This window comes from Dermochelys coriacea, chromosome 14 (genome assembly GCF_009764565.3).
Source record: "Dermochelys coriacea isolate rDerCor1 chromosome 14, rDerCor1.pri.v4, whole genome shotgun sequence".
Lineage (NCBI taxonomy): Eukaryota > Metazoa > Chordata > Testudines > Dermochelyidae > Dermochelys > Dermochelys coriacea.
In genome coordinates this window covers 13,454,536-13,475,577 of record NC_050081.1, presented here as the reverse complement: position 1 = coordinate 13,475,577, position 21,042 = coordinate 13,454,536, and the positions used below count along the sequence as shown (strand labels likewise).

Sequence of the window (21,042 nt, the reverse complement as noted above, 5' to 3'; positions counted from 1 at the left end):
ACTTTTATTGTAACATTAGTTCCAACAGGGGGAATCTAGTGGCTAATGCAGGACAACTTCTAGGGACAGACTTCTGCTGTGAAGTTGGCTAGACTACATGGTCTCTGCAATTCAGTTACCCCATGTATCAAATAGGACATCTCAGAGGTGTTTAATGTTTATAAAGCAGCTTAAGATCCTTGTATCCCCATGTTTACTATGTCAACAAAGATGACAAAAGGAGATTTCATTTATCTAAAAGTGGATGCTGTTAGTAAACAATCACCGTAAACTATATTATTGTGGCTTATTTTATGCAGGAGATCAAACTACATGATCATAATAGTTTCTTCAGGCCTTGGAATCTATTAAATTTTGCTTCCCTAAAAGATAGTTGTGTTATCAATATCCTGAACGCAACTAATTCCAATTAAGCACTCTGATAATATGATGATGAGCATAGTATAAATGCACCATTAGATTTAGAATGACTTGCACCCATCAGCATCCTCCTATGTGCAGTCAAGAGAGTGGACTGATGCGTATTTTCACATCTGTAGAAGAAGAGATTCAGAAGTAAAATGTAGCACAGAGAAATGTTCCAGTGTATGAGAATTTGTGACGCTCCCTGGTTGACTGTGGCAGTTAATGGACCCCATGAAGATGACACTTCATTATAATGTAGGGTTTTTGTTTTTTTAAATCATGACAAGGATAATCTTGCTCTGGTATTTCTGTTTGTATTTTGTAAGGAAAAACACCACCTCCGGGTCTGGTTAAACTGAGAAATGTGTGGGCATCAATTTGGCACCATCTTTGAAAATGTCACAATTCTTAGTGCAAGAGAACGGGGCCCATTCTAGTCTAACTTTTACCACCCATCCCTTACTGCTGTACGGCCTAGGGCTGTCTTGAGTGCCAGGCTGTGGTAAAAGGAATGAGCAAGGGTAGGAGCAGAGCAGAGATTCTAGGATGCTGTTCAGTGTTCAAGCATAAAAAGAGGGAACCAAGACCATGCAGCATTCAGGCTTTGTTCCTTTCTCCTCATACACTGTACTCTCCCATCAGACACATCCTGAAAGGAGAATTCCTAAATACTATAGTACCTCCTACTGGAAAGCCATCTAATCATAGCAAATATGATGCTACTTGCAGGGCTGGGGGAGAGGGAGATGTCAGGTAGCTTATTCCCTTGAAGGCTCTTACAATGAATTGAGAACGGTTGACCTAATTGTCCCCCTCCCGAAAAAATCTTCTTGGGGAAGTGTTAATAGTGCAAGAAGCCCCACCGGACACCTAAAGAGGGAAAACGGAGATTCTGTAAACGGGGGTCTACGTGAGGGAGGGTCTACGTGGAGAGAGTAATGGTCCCAGGCCTATCTGACTTTTCTCTGAGGTTTAAAGCCAATCAGGGAAGTTGACTTTCACAGCGAAATTCAAAGCCCAGTGAGTTCCTTCAGGTTTTGACATGAAGTTTTATCCAACTCTAGCTATGACCTTTTCACCTTAAGCAATGCTAAGAATGTATGTAAAAACCCAACCGTCTGAAAGATATGAGTTCCATAAATTTTCTCGCCTATGGAAACAATATCTGAGATGAAACCATGAATCACTTGAGAAGTGGGTGTACAGAGAAATTGATTACTTTCTCATTACATGGCCACAGAGAAGAGTATAAAACAGGGGTTCTCAAACTGGGGTCAGGACCACTAAAGTGGTTGCGAGGTTATTACATGGGGGGTCACAAGCTGTCAACCTCCACCCCAAACCCCTCTTTGCCTCCAGCATTTATAATGGTGTTAAATATATACAAAAGTGTTTTTAATTTATAAGGGGCGGGGGTCGCACTCAAAGGCTTGCTATGTGAAAGGGGTCACCAGTACAAAAATTTGAGACTTCTCTTTTTTTCCCATTTGCTATTCGTGTGATGTATTAAAATTCAATCAAAAGACCTCAGTTTTTAAAAACTTAAATAAAATTTCCCCTGGGCAGTCTGTGAAAGACGGATCTTTAATTTCTCAATACAGTAAAGCTGTGTTTTACTCATGGGTATAAATCTGTCCCCTCCTAGCCTGATATTATAGCTGTCCATGGTGGGCCTATGTCCAATTACACTTTACTTGGCTGAGCTAAAGGAAACAGCAGCATTCACAGCTGCCAGACATCTTTATAGTTATCTTTTTTTTTTTTTTTTTTAATGAATGTCATGGCCTTGATCCTGCAGCAAGGACTATATGGGCAGACACCTGACCCCTCACTGATCTCACTGCAGGATCAGAGCTGAGGTCAACTTAACAAAATTCATGCTATTTTCAGCCATTTCAAATGCTAATGAATATACCCTGCATCCTTGCTACCTCCATGCAATTGAATGAATGATTGGGCTCTTTTGTATTCTTTGCCATTTTGTAAATTTTCAAAACATCCTAAACTGCTGAAAAGTTAGAGCAGGGAAAGGAAAAATGGGGGAATGTGTGAGAGAAAGAAAATGAGAGAGTGAAATGGGGGAAAAAACCCTCCAAACCCTGGTTATCGCCTATTGTGTTGTATTCAGTACAGAAGGGGAAAGAAGATGGAGAAAACGCAAACAAATTTAAAATGTTGACATTCTGGGTTTTGATTGAGAATATTGAAAATAATCAAATCTTTTCATAAAAAAGTTTAGTTTTGCAAAAAGGCCATTTGTTGGTTGAAAAAAGGTTCAAATAAAAATGGCAATCAGCTTCCATTTTAATATGTAGCATTTCCTTTTTTGTATGCATTTCCTGATTTTTTGTCTCGGTAAACAAACTAGTCAAAATTGTGAATTGATTAGTGACCTGCAGTATTTCACTTTGAACAAAGTATCTCCTCTTCAGTGAAATACAAAAAGCATCATATAATTCAAATATTTCAAGAACGTCTAATTTTTACGCTCCCATCACACAGTTGAGCTGTTGCTCTCATGTAGAACCTCATTGGAACCAGGGAACTCTGTATGCGCACCAGGGTCTGCTGTGTAGATCCAACTTCAGGATCAGACTCTTAGCTTGTACTTGGATATCTTAACACCATCTCTTTCTGCTAACCTTGTTGACTAGTTTTTCTAGTAACACAGTTCCCAGTGCTCTGTAATCAGTTATCTGCAGAGATATGTTTGCTCTTTCTGTAGATGTTTTAAAATACTGTTTTGCAAAAAATCTCTACATCTTATTGTTTACAAAAAATCTTCTGTCTTATTTATTATATATAATTCATATTTTTAAAGCACTTTGAACTTGAAAATTGCTATACCAGTGTTAGGGAACATTGGATACATTTTCAAAAGTACCTAAGTGATTTAGACACTTATATCTTTCAGTGGGACTAAGTCACTTAGCTGCTTTTTAAATTTTTCTTATTTAGGTAAAGTTGGCTGATGAGGACTTCCAGCTGAATGAGGACTTCAGCACTGGACTTCAAGCATCATGTTTGTCTAATGTCTGATACATCCTTTATTTTCACAGGGAGATGGACTCAATGATGGGTCTCTTATACTTCTGTGTGCTATCAATAGCATACTGTTCCAGTATGGAGGAAGTATCCTACAAGAGACAAGGGAAAGGCAAAGCATTGTCAATGAAAGGTGTCAATACAGTTAGAACTGTTTGTAGTTCTGGCTTATAGACATCAATTCTAAATTAAACTAGATTTTTTGTGGGGGTTGTATTTCTTCTACACTAAAAATTGGTTACTATTTAACAAGAGTCCCATTCAAGCTGATGGGTTTATATTGCACAAGAATTATAACATGAACGCAACCAATGGCAGAACAATGTGACAGTGTTCATAGACCAGTTTTGCTTTTGCTCTCATTTCCATTTCAGGATTATTGCTTTCTTTCATGGTCATAGTCTGATCCCATCTTTCCTCCGTCCTTGTTTTGGCTGCCCTGTCTGACAGGGCAGCCAATTCCACTTAGGGGGAAAAAAATAGATGAAAAGACTTTTCAGGTCAGGGAGGGGGTCATATCCTGACTTTTGAAATCATATTTTGTGAGCTCCTTTTCACTACATTTCAATGAAATGGGCCATTTTTATGAGTATCAGCATTGCAATATAGCCTTTAGAGCATATAATTTATGCTGCGATACCAGTCAGAGTTAGCTAGTTCAAGCTGTTCTGTAGGTATCCCATGTGCCTTAACCTCAGTGTATAAACTCTTAGCCAAACTGTTTCATCTTCTACCTCTAATCTGCCACTAGATTTGATTGCTTCAGATGTTGCCCCCAAGACTTGACATTCATCTGAACATTGTCACTGCAACTAAGGAATATGAGCATCCTTAGTCACTTTAAGTGGCATGTGGCCTTTGGATACTACATCAGTGAACACCTGTATTAGCGTGATATTGAAGACAGCCTCAACCAGATACTGCCTGAGTCTCATCAGCACTGCAGTGAAACTGTTAGCTTGACTGTTCCTTCTTCTGCTACAATCCAAGCAGCATTAAGAAACTTTCTTGGCAACAGTCCCCTTTCATCTTGTGTTTGAGCATGAGTCTGTCTCCCTTCTGTCTAGCTGGGTACCCAGGTGTGCCAGTGCACAGTGGAGTCAGAAAGGGGTATAAAGAGGAGCAGAAACTGCCACATTTGTAATTTTAGCTCTTCAGTCCCGTTTCTAACCAAGCTACTCTTGTTCTGACTGTCAAGATTGCCCCTCTCTTAGCTGAAGGATGATGGGAAGTTTTTCAGTTTGAGACACCCCTCCTTCAAATGCTCTATTCAGTAAAGCAGAGCAGCCTGCACAGTTGTCCCCCCAAGAACGGTATCCAAGGGCAGGCTGCTGGTTAGGACAGTTGACAGAGGTCTTTCTCTTCGTTTCGCCTTGTGTAACTTCCAACAATTTCTATGAGGTCTCTTAGATTTGACTCTTTTCTGGAAAGAATGATCCCAACTCCCTTTGCTTTTGCTCTTGACTTTTATTCACAAGATTTTGCATGACTTTATTTGCTCCATACTGCCCTCTATCCAAGGCAATAATATCCTGTGATTCAAAACCACAATATTGCTGCTGCTGCTGCTGCTGCTGCTGCTTCTATTAGAATAATTACTCTGAGTATGTATGCCTGTGCCCTTTGGTCTGCCCTTTTGCATCCAAGGGCAGTTTGGCCCAATGCACATGTGCAGTGTTGCGAGCTCTCACGGTTTTATCACATGCTTCATGATACTTCATGCTTCTCTTAAAGTCTCATGCCTGGCATTGTGATTACAGCAGAATCTCAGCTTTCATTTAAAAAAAAAACAAAAAAGTAAAGTTCCTACCCTCACGATTGCAGAGAAAAGCTTGAAAATGCAACCCAAGTGTAACCTAATGTTCCAGCGCCAGAAGGCAAAGAGAGAGAACACAAATATTATGGGTTTTTTTAAACATGATGTTTAAGCCAATCTCAAGATTGTTTAGGGGTCTGAGCCCTGATTGTTGAATGCATAGAGTTGGCAATACTCTGTGTGGGACTCTTGATGACAGAATTGGTTCATCAGTGTGTCCTCTCTCTGGTGGATTGCGAATGTTAAGATCAGTTTGACACTGTAGAATAAACCATTAAGGAAATCCTTATATTTTTACCTGTAGAAATGAAAACTCAACGTTTTCAATGTTTGTCCTTCACTAGCACAGAGAACAAACTCGGCATTATATTTTGTAAACTAAGATCTGGTGCACTCGCACACAAAAAAGTAACAGGCTCTGAGCCTTGTGGTAATATAAACTCTTGTTTCCTTTTGACACCACCTTTGATAAGCAAAGTTGCTAGGATACAGTTGCAAGCAGTAGATAATGTCATTACACTTGCCTTGGTAAAACTTTCATTTGTGGAATTAGGTGCAGCAAGTCAGTTGGACAACAATCATCTTGGGATCAGTGAAGCATGTTGTGGTTTCCATATAGAAGAGTGAAATAACTTTTTTTTTTAATGAATGCAAATGATTTTGTTCCCAAAGGTGAAAGGGCTTCTGGAACCCAGCGGCTCACTAGAGACCTTGAGCAGAATTATTGTCACCGTATGTATTATTGTAATGCCCACAGGCTCCCAGTGAAATTGGGTACCACCATACCGTTGTGCTAGATGATGTATAAACGCATAGTAAGGGAGAGTCCCTTTCCTGAAGCACTCGCTGTTTAAATAGACAGAAGGTGGGGGAAAGGAAGCATTACTAGCCCCGCTTTACAGGGGAAGAAATGTGAAATGGAGAGAGTGCGAGAGGAATTCTGTGGCAGAGCCTGAACTTGAACCTGGGTCTCTTGAGACCCAGTCTAGGGCCTGACCACAAGGCCACGTTTCCTGTTTTAGAGGAGGTGAGATGATATTGGAGGGAAATACTGCAAAACAAAAAAAGGCGTTATTGAAAAGGACCCTTATGTGCAACTCCCACACCCCCCTAAATGCACAGGACTTTTAGGCAGGCAGAGCAGCACACTGCAGACATCTCCAAAACTGGGGGAGGGGATTGGGGCTTGAAATCTGAAACAGAGCTTGTATCCGAATTTAACAAATCACGCTTCTGTCTGTAATGGGCAGAATTTGCATTAAATGTTCTTTTCAGAATATTATTCACCCATCAACAGAACTAAGCAAATGGTCTCCTCATCACTTAAAGTATCATGGATGAAATCTACCAGATCTATCATGGGATCTAAATATCACCTATTGAGCCATAGATCCACCACCTGTCTACCATCTTTCCTCTTTTCTCCCCTTCTTCTAACTTTTTCTCTTCTCTGCTGCTCTCCTCTTGTGTCAACCTCCTGCCACTCTGACTTTAACCTTTAAATAAAGCACCGAATAGTGATAACTAACACAAGTCAATAGTGTGGTAGATATTAACCTTGTCCATTGTGTGAATGTTGGTTACCTTCTGCTTGTGCCCATGGCCTTCACCTTTCCAGTGGTTTGAGTGAATTCATATGTATACTTCCTTTTGACTCTCATGCCGCCACCAAGATTTCAAGATTATTTTTTTAAAAGTGAGAAAATAACATATTAATGAATGAATTCAGTGAAAATAATTGCCCAAATCCCAACAAATATTATTAAATTATCCCTAGTTCTGAGCTATAGGAAGCTTGCCTTGCAGGTGTATGGTGGAGTATTATTACAGTAACATCTGTACTTCACATACGGTGAAGCCAACATTTGAAAGCCAGCATGAGGGATTCCTTTGTAATGTCCATTAGCCTGATATCTGGATCATAGCACAGAGGATAGGTAAGATTTAAAACTGAGGTCAAGACCATTCATGGTCTTGAAAGTTCCCACACAACCACGTGTACGGGTCAGAATCCCCTTCCCCTTCTTAATTTTTTTTCAGCCAAGATTTGTGCTCACTGTTATGCTCCTTTTCCTGCCATAAAGCACTATGGGACCCTGGGTAAGTAGCTCAGAGTGTAGAGTAAAATGTATTGCGGTGTGCATTATGGGCATGTCCAATTTAAGAGTGACCTTTTCAAGGGAAATTTCGCTCCCCCCGCAAGGGGAAAGGGTGGTGGGAGAGTACCGTGCACTGCAGCGAATTAATGCAGCTCACAGCTTCTACCTTTTTGATGGCCTGCCTGAAATCTGGCTCCCATTTGAATCTAGGTCAAGTGAAATGAACTTGGTAATCAAAATCCTGATCCTGACACGGCGGAGTACTGACTGGAGGTTTGATAAATACAAAGGACTAAGACTAGAATAAGAGAGGTGATTCAAGTCCACAGCGAGGAAGGGTGTTCTTGATACTATTCTTGACTGATTAGCAGACAAACCACAAGTTCACGACCTGCATGCAATATCAAGGAGAGGCCTTCTCTGCTGTAATGCGATAGCAAACATTGCTAGTCTCTCTTCTGTTGTCTTTTATAGCCAAGTACAGTTACAGGGTAAATAAATTCCATAGTCAGTGAGTTAATATCAGAACAACATAAAAGTATGGCAAGTTAGTGCTCTGAGAAGTCTGCATCTTGACAGCATAGCCATCCAGATGGTTGCACAGTATCATTGCAGCAGAAGTGGTGAGGCTTAAAGAACATTGCTGCAAAATTGCCTTCTACAGGCTGTAGGAGATGTGGGACACTGTGGAACTCCAGCAGTCTGGGGTAGGGAGAGGTGCCAGAGCCTTCTCAAAGCTCCTTTGAAGAAGTGGGCTGCCAGTTATCCTATTTTAGCTTTTGCCGCTCTTGGGGAAGCAAGCCACAAGCAGCTTCTCTGCAGCTCTGCTGAGAGATGCAGGCTGCCCCAGTCTCTTTCTGAAGATCCTGTTCTGAGAAAAGGTGGCAATCAGCAATATCCCTGGCCTTCCCCCGGGCGGCTCCAGTTGAGGGGGAGAGGTGGTCCCTCAGTGACTTTCCTCAGATTCTGCCCTATCTTCTGTAGGGTGAGCGAGTTGCCGGCAGATATGACGATGGTTGTTATTGAAAGGGACCCTTATGTGCAACTCCAACACACCCCCTAAATGCACAGGACTTTTAGGAGGGCAGAGCAGCACACTGCAGACATCCCCAAAACTGGGGGTGGGATTGGGGCTTGAAATCTGAAACAGAACTTGTATCCGAATTTAGCAAATCACCCTTCTGTCTGTAATGGGCCGAAGCAAAACTCTGGATGTGAACATCCCTGAGCTTTTAGGTCCTCCTCCTGAATGTTGTGGGTCTGAGCTCACCTTCAATTGGAATGAGATGCATCAAGCCTCTAAGCCAAGCAGAGCAGGGTTTAGGAGATGGGCAAATAGGGCCAGGGTATCTGGGAGCTTGAGAGGTGTAATGCAAGGAGTATCTTTGCACTTGTGTGTTTCTGGATCGCAGTCCCCCCATTTTATGCACAGTCTTGATGGCTCTTTAGTGACAGCGACGGCTTAGTTGTGATGATCTGCACTGAGATTTAGTGATAGTGCACATGTTGGAGGTTTTGTCACTAGCATGACGGGTTATAATTCACCAGTAAAGTGTAACTAGCTGCTCCCTGAAAATTGCTTTAGTCTGATGAGAGATTTTAAAGGAATCCCAGTGTCCCTGCTGATACAAAATTCATACCTAACTCATTGATTCAGGGCAAAATAGAATGTCAGCATTTCCCTCCCCGCTCCTGAAATAGCTAATCATCAAGAAAAAATTAGGTTATCCCTGGAACATCGTCTGTTGTTTAGATAGTTCCACCTATGTTCATTATCTTTTATTGGCCATAAATATTTAGGTTTTATTAACTATTTCATCCCCTGTAAGTTGCTGAAACACCACAATGGTGGGCAACCTGAGTGATAGAAGTCAAGGCTTGAAAATGTTATCAGACACACAGTAGCCAGAGGAGTAAACCTACTAGTTGAGAGTAAGGAATGGTGTCCCAATTTGTCAGAGGGTGGAGATGGATGGCAGGAGAGAAATCATTTGATCATTATCTGTTAGGTTCACTCCCTCTGGGACACCTGGCATTAACCACGGTCGGCAGACATGATACTGGGCTGGATGGACCTTTGGTCTGACCCAGAATGGCCATTCTTATATTCTTATGGAGTCAATATGAAAACTGAGTGGAAAGCTGTCAGGGTTCCCTCCCCACTCTGAACTCTAGGGTACAAATATGGGGACCAGCATGAAAGATCCCCATAACTTATTTTTACCAGCTTATGTTAAAAACTTCCCCAAGGCACAAATTCTTCCTCATCCTTGGACGGTATCACTGCTACTGCCAAGTGAGTTAGACAAAGATTTAGGAAAAGGACCACTTGGAGTTCCTGTTTCCCCAAAATATCCCCCCAATCCTCTTCACCCCCTTTCCCGGGAAGGCTTGAGAGTAAACAAGGTGAGCACCGACCTGACCCTTGGGTTTTTAGGACACTAAAAACCCCAATCAGATTCTTAAAAACAGAACTTTATTATAAAGAAAAAAAGTAAAAGAAGCACCTCTGTAAAATCAGGATGGAAGGTAATTTTATAGGTATTAAGATTTAAAAAGCAGAGGATTCCCCTCTAGGCAGAACTATAAAGTTACAAAAAACAGGAATAAACCTTCCTCTTAGCATAGGGAAAATTCACAAGCTAAAGCAAAAGATACTCTAACGCATTTCCTTGCTATTACTTAATATTTCTGTAATTTTAGTTGTATCATTCAGTAGGAGCTGGATTACGTGCTTGGTGTCTCTCTTTGTCTTGGAGAGAACAACAAAGAGCACAAAAAATCCCTTTCCCCTCCCCAGATTTGAAAGTGTCATCTTTCCCCATTGGTCCTTCTGGTCAGGTGCCAACTAGGTTACTGGAACTGATTAACCCTTTACAGGTAACGGAGGGATTTTATGCTACCCTTAGCTGTATGTTCATGACAGAAGCCCAGTAGTGAGCTCTGTGGCCAATTTATCTGCCAGAAAGCTCAGCAACCACCCATAGTTGCTAAAGGAGGAAGGTGCTGGGGATTCTTAGTAAGGTGCTGTTCATGGTTCTTGCTAAGAGGTCTCCACCTTTTCTATCAGTCTCTGGTGAGGTGAAAATTTTGAAGTCCCCCATCTATCTACAGATGCATAGATACTATGTTATATAGATACTGGAAAAGAGGTGACTTGAAGTCACGGGGCTGCTCATGTGCATAAGGGAAACAAGATCAGATTAGCCTTTGCTATTCAGAAACGTGCCCCATTAGTTCAGCCTTGCTGTAAAGAACTTGCTCATTTTCATCACTTACTCTGTACTCTCTGCACTGTTCATGCTGGGTCAGCATCTCTTTTGTTATCAACAAAGGCTTCATTTTAGGGGGAAGATTCTCCAAAGCAGTAATGGGATTTTGGCACATAAGCCCCGTTGACTTTCAGTGGGTATTCTTCCCTTGGTGTCTGAATGTAGCTGTGCAATTTCTTTTGCCTTGTTTAAATAAGAGCTAATGCAAACCTTTAGGGGTGTCGTCAGATGTCACCAGTGTGGTGCTCTGCTCTATTCAGTGTTGATAACAGTCGGCTGTGTGCTTGTGTTCCGTCTGTGTGCTGCAGAAAGCTGGCACAGCAGACCCCGAGAGGAACCACAGACTCCGATAAGGTATGAAGGCACCTGCCCAGGTTTATTGCCAAATGAAACAATCTCTAGCTCCCCGGATCAGATGTCTACAGTTTTGCTAGTACATATGCGCTTCCTGACAATGGACCGGCTCAGTCAGTGGTGTGATTTACCATTGCCCCCTCAGCCAGACAAAGACAACCCCTCAGGGGTGCATTCTTATACACAGGTACAAACAAGTTACACCTCACTCCTGATGTATTGAGGTACAACTCCTCTACATAGTAAGGTGCTGCTTGTAACCTAGTACATGTTGGTTCGATCAAAACAACCCTATCCATCATGTTATCCTTTTAACCCTGTCTGTAGGGTGGGTCAGCATGTTCCTGTTATCTGAGGAATATGCTAGTATCAAGAGTGTTCTGGTACCATCCTGGCTCGTGTTTATATCACTTGTGCCCAGTACCTTTTAGATATGTGTGTTTTTGCAGCATCAGCTCTCTTCATGCCACATTCTGTGAGCAGGGCCTGCCTCTTGCTCATAGCTTAACTTTGTTTTATATCAGCATAGTCTTGATCATTACTTTAGCGCAGGCCGTAGGCCTCATACCAGGCCTCTGATACAAGGACTTACGTTTCAGGATCTCATCTTGCTACAAAGGGTATGTCTACATTGCAATTGAAAACCCGTGGCTGGCCCCTGCCAGATGACTCGGGCTCACGGGACTAGGGCTAAGGGGCTGTTTAACTGTGGTGTAGACATTTGGGCTTGGCCTGGAGTCTGGTCTAGGACCCTGTGCGATGGGAGGGTCCCCGTAAACAGCCCCGTAGCCTGGGCTCCCGAGGGCCTGAGTCAGCTGGCATAGGCCAGCTGCAAGTGTCTAATTCCAGTGTAGACATACCCAGAATGGGCTTTACAGCCATACAGTCTGTATTTCAAAGGCAATAGAATAAACTGGCTTTGTTTAAAAATCCAAGTGAATGGAGGGATGGAGCAGATTCCTGGGTAAGTCTGTGCTTCCAATAGGTGGCTCACCCAGATTGTAGGATTCAAAGTAGCAGCCGTGTTAGTCTGTATTCGCAAAAAGAAAAGGAGTACTTGTGGCACCTTAGAGACTAACAAATTTATTAGAGCATAAGCTTTCGTGAGCTACAGCTCACTTCATCGGATGCATTCGATGAAGTGAGCTGTAGCTCACGAAAGCTTATGCTCTAATAAATTTGTTAGTCTCTAAGGTGCCATAAGTACTCCTTTTCTTTTTGCCAGATTGTAGGGAGACCCATTTCGTCATGGTCATAAAAAAGGGCAAGTTTAGGGACCTTGCTTTTTTCTTTTCGCCTTGAATAAATTAAATGATGTCTGAGTCTTGTTTTGTTGTATGCTGGTCTCATGAGATTCTTCTCCCTTTCCAATGCTCATCCCCCGTCCATGCTCTCTCCAGTGAACAAAATTACTAGCGGAGGCAAAAACAAAGCACAAGGTAGAGGACAGTTGGTTTAGCAATTCAAATTGGAAACAAGGATCCTGACTAAATAAATGTTAAGAGACACGTTCCTGCTATGAAGGAGGTTTGTGGCTGGCCACTTGGTTAAGGTGTGTTGTGCTCCTGTTAGGTTGAGTGGGTGGACGCTGAAAGCATGGTAAGCTTGGAGCAGGGAACCGGTTTGCTTAGGAGTCTCTTAAAGTGCGAGTGTTGCTACTTTCCTCCTAGTTGCAGGAAACCTTCCCATAGGGAGGAGGAGAAGGAGAAGAAGAAGAAGAGAGAGAGTGGTGAATGATTTTTTTTTTTTTTTAGGGAATTACAGTATAATGGTATGACTGCCCTCAGCTTTGCTTACCTCACTGCCTTTATGCATTACAGAGGTTGCTTGTAGGGATGGACAGAACAGTTTGGGTAAAATAGAAATCCTTCTAAGCCCCTCCTCCCTCACACCAAACCTTTGCATAATACTTAACCAAACCGTTTTCCCAGCTGGTGAGATTCTAACCATGGCATAAAAGGGTACAACTCCTTTGAAGTCAGAGGACATGTTCCTTCTTACACCAGTTAAGAATGTAGCCCAATGTCGTTGTTTCATCTTTGCCAAAGCTGCAGTATTAAGCTTTGTGAAGACCAGGATTCAGACAACCCTGCTAGAAATTTGTCTGTCTGATTTTGTAGTTATGTTTGTCAAAGGGACTACTTTGTATATCACATAAACTTGCACAGCACTGCCTAGTCTCTAGCAGTTCATCAGTGTGACCATATACTACTATGAAAAAAACGAGGAGTCCTTCTGGCACCTTAGAGACTAACACATTTATTTTGGCATAAGTTTTCATGGGCTAAAATCCACTTCATCAGATGCATGGAGTGAAAAATACAGTAATCAGTATATATATTAGAGCACATGAAAAGATGGGAGTTGCTTACCAAGTAGGGGGTCAGTGCTAACGAGGCCAATTCAATTAAGGTGGAAGTGGCCCATTCCCAACAGTTGACAAGAAAGTGTGAGTATCAGTAGAGGGAAAATTACTTTTTGTAGTGACCCATCCGCTCCCAGTCTGTATTCAGGCCTAATATGGTGGTGTCCAGTTTGCAAATGAATTCCAGTTATGCAGTTTCTTGTTTGTCTGTTTTTCAAGTTTTTTTTGTTGAAGAATTGCCACTTTTAAGTCTGTTGTTGAGTGTCCAGGGAGATTGAAGTGCTCTCCTATTGGTTTTTGAATGCTACAATTTTTGACGTCTGATTTGTGTCCATTTATTCTTTTGCATAGAGACTGTCCGGTTTGGCCAATGTACATGGCAGAGAGGCATTGTTGGCACATGATGGCACATATCACATTGGTAGATGTGCAGGTGAACAAGCCCCTGATAGTGTGGCAATTCCCATCTTTTCATGTGCTGTAATGTATATATACTGCTTACTGTATTTTTCACTCCATGCATCTGATAAAGTGGGTTTTAGCCCACAAAAGCTTATGCCCAAATAAATTTGTTAGTCTCTAAGGTGCCACAAGAACTCCTCGTTGTTTTTGCTGATACAGACTAATACGGCTACCACTCTGAAACCATATACTACTATGGTTACTCTAAGCCTTATCAGCAGACTGCAGCTGTTTAATTCACTTAAACAGAAGCTATTGCTTCCAGAGTCTCTTTCTTTAATTTGGAAGAAAAACAAATATAATAGCCTAGAAGCATTTTTGAAGAACCTCCCATTTGGAGAAGTTATCAGTTTACAAGGGAAGTTGGATTAATTGGAAGTTTGCAATTATATTGATAGCTGGAAGTCCAAAAAACACAGAGAGAGTCAAACATAGCAAGAGGTTTAAGCACAGATAAAAGTTATCTGTTTCAGATAGGTCTAAATTTTATTATCTCCCCATTAAAATATTCTACAGCTTGATAAGTTTTTACAGGAAACTTAAAATTATCTATTGCATTTAAGATGTAACTGTTATCAGCTAACTTAGATAAGACCGAAAACAAGTTCCCACTAACTACAGTGAAATGTGTGGTTCTTAGTTTTGACAAGTTAAATTATTCACCCTCTTAACTTCTTTATTTGCAGAAGGTGCTCTCAAACCAATAGGTACAAACTGGGAACAAGAATCTCAACATCTGGAGTTGCAGATGAAAAGTGTAGCAAGGAAGCTAGCAAGCAAAGATGTTTGCAAGGAAGCAGATTTTCCTTCTTTCACACAATCTGTATTTTATTGAGTTCAGTTTACAGTAGAGATTTACTTTATTGTTCCAGGAGTATTAGTAATTCTCAAAGTTACTCTCAACAAATAGTTTGTTTAAACCTGATGATCTCCCTTAATACCAGATGTTTGTGTTAGATGGGCACTCAAATATAAGATTTTATCTTGAAAGTGTCATTTTAAAGTTGTACTGCAAATTGGGGGTGCTGTGAAATGCACACTGGGGTGCCCTAGACTCTGAATAGCCTAACAAATGCTGTAATATCACTAACTATAGATTACAGTGACCTTTTTTAAAAATAGAACTAACTAAGCCCTAACAAATACAAGTAAATGTAATGGTTTTGCATAATACAATATGTAAATTTTTGTTCTAAGTTACAAAGCCAGAAGTCACCATTGTAATAGACAGGTTGGGTTTAGCTGGGGGAATTTATTGTATGGGATTACACAGCATTTACAACTATTACTCATAGCCCTTCTGTTGGGTCAAAGGTCACAAGATCTTTAATGACCACAAACGGTCAGTGTCACAGTTGCAGGGTTCTCTGCACCTCTGTCCCTTCACTTGTCCCTGAGTGCAACCCCACCGGGGCCAGGCCTTGTGTGTTTACCTCTACTGGGGTGCAATTCCGCAGTTCTCCCACTCTTATATGGGGCCCTGGGCTATGGCAGTTTGTGTATCCACGGTGCTTGTCCAGTAGCTCCGACTGAGTTTGAGCACCTGTGGTTGGGATTTTAGGACCAGTGGTGTACAGCGATCCGATGGCCTTCTTAAAACAGGAGTATTGTTTGTTTTACCAGTGGGAACAAACCTTTTAGTTTGTTGTTTTAAAATCCATTTTTCTCTATCAACATGGATGTGTGTCTAGCCGAACGCATTACCATGCTGCGATAGTGACCTAGGTAGGCCTAGCTTCTCCAGAAGCTCCTAGCATGTCCCTGAGTCTCCATCTAGTTCCCCCAAAAAACTATGTTTTCTTGAGAGAGAATCTCATTTAAACCCTTTTATAGGTTGGCAAGGGGGTTGTTTTTGTTCTTTTGTGTTCCTGGGCTTTGACCCTTTCTTGTCCAAACCAGTTTTGTAGGTTGGCTATCTTGTGCCATTCTTTTCCTTGCCACCTGTTTCTCTAGACAGCCCTCTACTGTATTAACCTCTTATATTCATACACTAAATACCCCAATAACAAGGCCAACATGCAGTGTTTGTCAATTATTACAGAGCAGCTCCAAATCCATCACAGTCAGGATCTTGGGTTTGCATCTCCTTTGAATAACAACTCAGTGCCCCCTACACCCTCTAGCAGAGTCCAGAAGTAGCTCCTTTCAACAGCCATTGTAGCCAGCAAGGCTTCCCATTAATTCATATCTTTGTATCTTTTCTTCAGGAGCCCAACATTTCGGTGCACACCAACAATCCGGACCTAACACCGTGTTTTCAGAATACCATCTTAGCATGGATTCCTAGCATTTACCTCTGGGCTGTCTTACCCTTTTGTCTCCTTTATCTAAAACATTACAAAAGAGGATACATTGTACTTTCCATGCTGAGCAGGTTCAAGACGGTAAGATCTTTCTGTAACTCGCTGCACAAATGTGTCTCCTTGAGGTCATATGTGGGAGTGGAAGCAAAGACATGCAAATTCAAGGCAAATGGCACATAAAAGGGAAACCTGGTACCAGGTGGAAGATCAATGGCTTTATCTGCCTCTAGATTAAAGTTAGCAAATCAATACAGCTTTACAAATGTTTGATAATGATGGGCAGTCTCTGCCCTGGCCAAGTCTGAGTTCAGGCTCAAAGCATTAGGCTGATGCCTCTGTCACTGGTTTCAGTGAGGTCTGGGTGCATGTAAGGGCAGCTGGATCAGGCTCATGGTAGGTAACAATATGCACAGAGATCCCTGAAATACCTAGGCATTGTCGCCAGAGGTTACAAGCTACCCCTCTCCCTGGCTTGGACAAGCAGAGCTCCCGCTCCTTGGGTCGTGCAGTGAAAGTTCGCTCTCCAGTGTCAATTTACTTATCATCCCAATGATCTCCTTAGTACAGCGCTATCTGTCGATCTATCTATGGCTCAATCTGTCGCACTTATATGACCCCTATATCTGAGCACTTCATAATCTTCAATGTATATATCATCACAACACTGTGGTGAGGCAAGTATCCCCATTTTACAGAGAGAGACTGAAGGCTTGTCTACACGGTGGGGTAATACGCATTATGGTGGTGTAATTTCTGAATATCACTAAAGTGCTGCATTAGTGCGCAGTAAAGGTTCCATAGTACTATATGAAACAATACTGCTTTAAAGCACACGAGGGAATATTTAGTGCACACCAGCAGGGACCAAGGACCAATTAATGTGGAACATGTTAGTGCATTTTAAAAATCACACCCCTGTAGAGCGCATTGTTGTTGTTGGGCTGGTTGATCTCCAAACAGATTTGCTATGCCCCAATGTCTTCGGGTAGTTCTTGACAGAGGCGTATACGCTGACAAGAATTGTAACCTTGAGAATATAACATTGCTGCATCATCTTGCCCTGTGTACTAGCTCCAGATGAATGGAACACAACCCACGAGGGTAAATTTACTTTAAATTGTCACACATACACACACACACACACACACACACACGCACACCTGTCATCTCGTTAGTTTACATACACACATACCGGTCATCTCGTTAGTTTATAACTTCATAAACTGAAACGGCAATAGAAACCCTAATGGCCAACTCAAGAGCTAAGGCAGGTAGCTATAAAAGCTCCCTTTGCACACTGTAAATATATTAATTAACTAATCTTATAGAGCACAATGAAATGCTTTGTGAGGGTATCGGCAGCCGAACACTGAGGACCAGTAAAATCCATTAAGCCAACCACTGTGTATACTAGGTTGGTATGTGATGAATCACTTCATGCCTTACCACCCTGAATTGAACTTCCTCCGCTTAGAATCTACCTGCCAATGGGATGAGACAAGTAAGGGGAGTAAACAAAAGGAGGGGAAAGGGAGAGTAGGGCAAGGGTTAAAATAATGAGATTAAGGCTTGTACACACCTCGGCAATGTAAAGGATGTTAATGCTCTTGTAGTTGGAGATAGATGCAGAGACACGAGAGAAGGGCTTGCTGGAACTCACCCCTGTGTAAAGGGCCAGCATGAGACCACTTAAGACCAATTTGGGGGTTTAAGTGGTACATAGCTCTTGTGCTGGGCCTCTGCTCAGGAGTAAATTTCACCCTATGTGTGTAAAACAGAATCAAGGATTTTCCAAGCAGCTAATAATAATAATTTAGCATTTATATCAAGATCTTTCTCTATTTCAGGAACTTTACAAACATTATAGAGGCTGTGAGGTGGTTCAGTGTCATTGGTGTCCACATCTTACCAAGGAGAGAACGATGTGAAGAGGGTCAATAGCTTTTGCAAGGCCACAAGAGAATCAGGGTCAATCCAGGAGTAAAACTTGTGGCTTCCAGTCCAGAATACTTGTCACTAGATCCATCTCTTTCTCACTCTAATTTTGGCCACTGGATTTCCAATTAAAATTGATTAATATAGTGAAAATAGGCAGATATGTATGTCTGTGTCCATATCATATTTCCCTCCCCTGCCCCCCCCCCAAAAAGTATGAGGCCAGATTCCCAATTGGTATAAATCAATATACGTACCCTCCATTGACCTAGCTCATGGTTTTCTTCACCTGGGTGAAGTAATGGCACTGTTTTATTTTAAATCAGCTTCTCGTTGATCCAAATATAACTACTCTGCAGATCTGCACCTGGAGGCGAATTTATCATATGCCTTTCCCGTTTAACACTTATTCTTCTTTTTAGATTTTAGGTATTCTGCTGTGGTGTGTGTGCTGGGCAGACCTATTCTTCTCCTTCCATGAACTCCTACAAAGCAGAACCCCACCCCCTGTCTATTTTGTCACTCCCCTAATTGTTGGCATCACAATGGTTAGTATGCATTTCTATCAGTGACTATTAATGGGAGCACCTTTCGCAGGCATGAAGTAACCCTTTGTGGACTAATGGGGTAGAAAAACCGTTCTGTGCATTCTCCTCTAAACCACAGGATTCTACTGATCACCAAAACCCCTGGAACTGGACCAGTGTTGACAACCTCAGCAGAGAGGTTGAGGAGTAATTGGGCCATGGAAACTGAACTACCTTCCCATCTTTCGAGTTGATGCTTTTATTGGTTGGGGCAGGATGGCAGGGTGCTGTGGGGTGAAGCAGAATGGCTAGCTTCATCATGTTATATCTCTCTGATGGTCAAACAGAACTTCGGGTGAATTGTCAATCTGACACCTTTCACCGCCGTTAAATGTTCTCTCTATTTTTTTTAAAAGTTGCTGAATGAATTATTAATATTTTTTGAGTTTATATATGAAAAATGTTGCTTACTGAAAAAAGCCTCTAGTGCAAACAGTCTGCATTGAAGAGATTGTTAGTAATGGTCAGTTTAATGGAAGGCTTTGTTTTGCATCATTTATTTCCTAATGTAAAATTCTCCATGCTACCTTACTTGTGATTATTGTGTAGAGATAAGTGATTTGTCTTTTATTATGGGCTTGTTTTGACCTCTCCTGAGCAAAGCAATGTATTGGAGCCCTATTTGTGTATTGTTCTACCCTGTGTCAAACTGTGCTTCTGATTTATATTATTGCTGGTTCTTTATTGGACAGAAACCAAAAGCATTTTGCTTAAGAACTCAAACTGGCTTTGAACTGTGGGTTGGAAGATGAAATGCTCATCCTTATCCATTAAGCTTTTGCTTCCTTATGTGGGATGAAAACGTTCACAGACAGGCTATAATTTCACCTATCTAGATGGAAGCAGTGAACTTTTTGGTGAAGAACCAATGAAGTTTAAAAATACGTTCACCCTTAATGTTAATTTGGCACAAACGAGAAATTTCTGTTAAAAGAAAAAACAAATTTCTGAATCAGAGTCCATTAAAACAGGGAGAGAAATTCTTTCATAAGGGCCCTGTCCTGCTTGCATTAGGCAAGTGAAAGTTTGCGATTGACTTCCATGGGAGCACGACCGAACCTTAAGTGCACAAGAAACCATTTTTGTAAGCCTGCAATTTTAGTGGTGGTGCTGCTGCAGGGGGGAGGGTTCTGATGGGCACCCACTGAAAGCATGAATGGGGAAAGCAGTGTCGGGCATGTGTTTATGGTGTTCACTTTTCACAGGTGTTAGCCACAGTACTCATTCAGTATGAGAGGCTGCGTGGGGTTCAATCCTCAGGAGTGCTCATAATATTCTGGTTTTTGTCTGTTCTCTGTGCTGTGGGTCCTTTCCGGTCCAAGATCATTGCTGCAACAGCTCAGGTAAACATACCGTGCTTGTATAGGGGACAGCTGGTATAGCATTACCATGTCTTGGAAGGATAGATGGGAATGAGTCACCCAGTTTAGATTTCATATCTGAACCTGAACTTTACCAGACAAAGGGGAAGTTTGGCTCCAAAGATGGGATTCAATCTGTCTGTAATTTAAAGGGAACTTTTGAGTCATATCAAGGGATGCCAAGGGAATGCCCAGACTATGCTCGTTCAAAGGATGCCTTGGACGGGAATCTGAGGGCTGCACCAATTTCACATGCAGTGGAGCAGATCGCAGCCACCTTTTAAATAAGGAACAGTGGTAGTAGAGACAATATGTCTTAATATCTAGTACTCCTGCTTGGATCGTACAGTTTGGCTGCACTGTATAACTCCATGGGCTGCACAGTCAACTCTTGATGTGATGGGAACCAGATTTCACTCTTACTGTGGTTGTAAGCAAAGATCAGAAAGTTAGAGGGAGAGAAAAGAAAGCTGTGCTGATATGATCATGTTTAGAAACATAGCCAGTTCTGCCACAATGAGAGGGACTGCCATATCCCTGATCCAAGCAAATTTCCATTTGACTTTTGAATAAGACCTATATTTTTAGTGATTGGATAATTGAAGGCCTGGCGAGAAAAGCAGCATGTTAAGAACACTAAGCATAAAATCCTGGTCCCATAAAAGTCAATGGGAGTTCTGCACTATTTGGTGATTTAAATGATTATTTATTATCGTTTCTATAGGAGAGATCTTGATATACTGGGCTGCTCAAAACATGGAGTTTGAATTGAACTATAAATGATAGTCTGTGCAATATGCATTTAGAAAATACTACATGCCAGAGTGGGATGCCCTTGTGAATTAACTGGTGTAAATTTAACAAGTACAGTAATAATGAATTTCCTTGTTATGGCCCCTCTCACCCTCACAGTGTAACTGTGAGGCTAAAACTCAAACGTAATCAAAATTCCATCTGGCTAATATAAATAAGTTAAAATGTTGAACTACATCATGATGCAGCACCAAAAGCTTTTTTCGAGGGGAAGAGGCTTTATCA

General features: G+C 41.7%; 1 protein-coding gene across 1 annotated transcript in view; it reads left to right on the top strand.

Annotated features, from left to right (window-relative positions):
* ABCC3 (ATP binding cassette subfamily C member 3) overlaps positions 1 to 21,042 on the top strand; it is a 76,846-nt gene that overhangs the window by 9,644 nt on the left and 46,160 nt on the right. Inside the window, 3 exon segments of the mRNA XM_043497606.1 lie at positions 16,026 to 16,202; positions 18,479 to 18,604; positions 19,849 to 19,986. Coding sequence (XP_043353541.1) covers positions 16,026 to 16,202; positions 18,479 to 18,604; positions 19,849 to 19,986 — 441 coding nt within the window.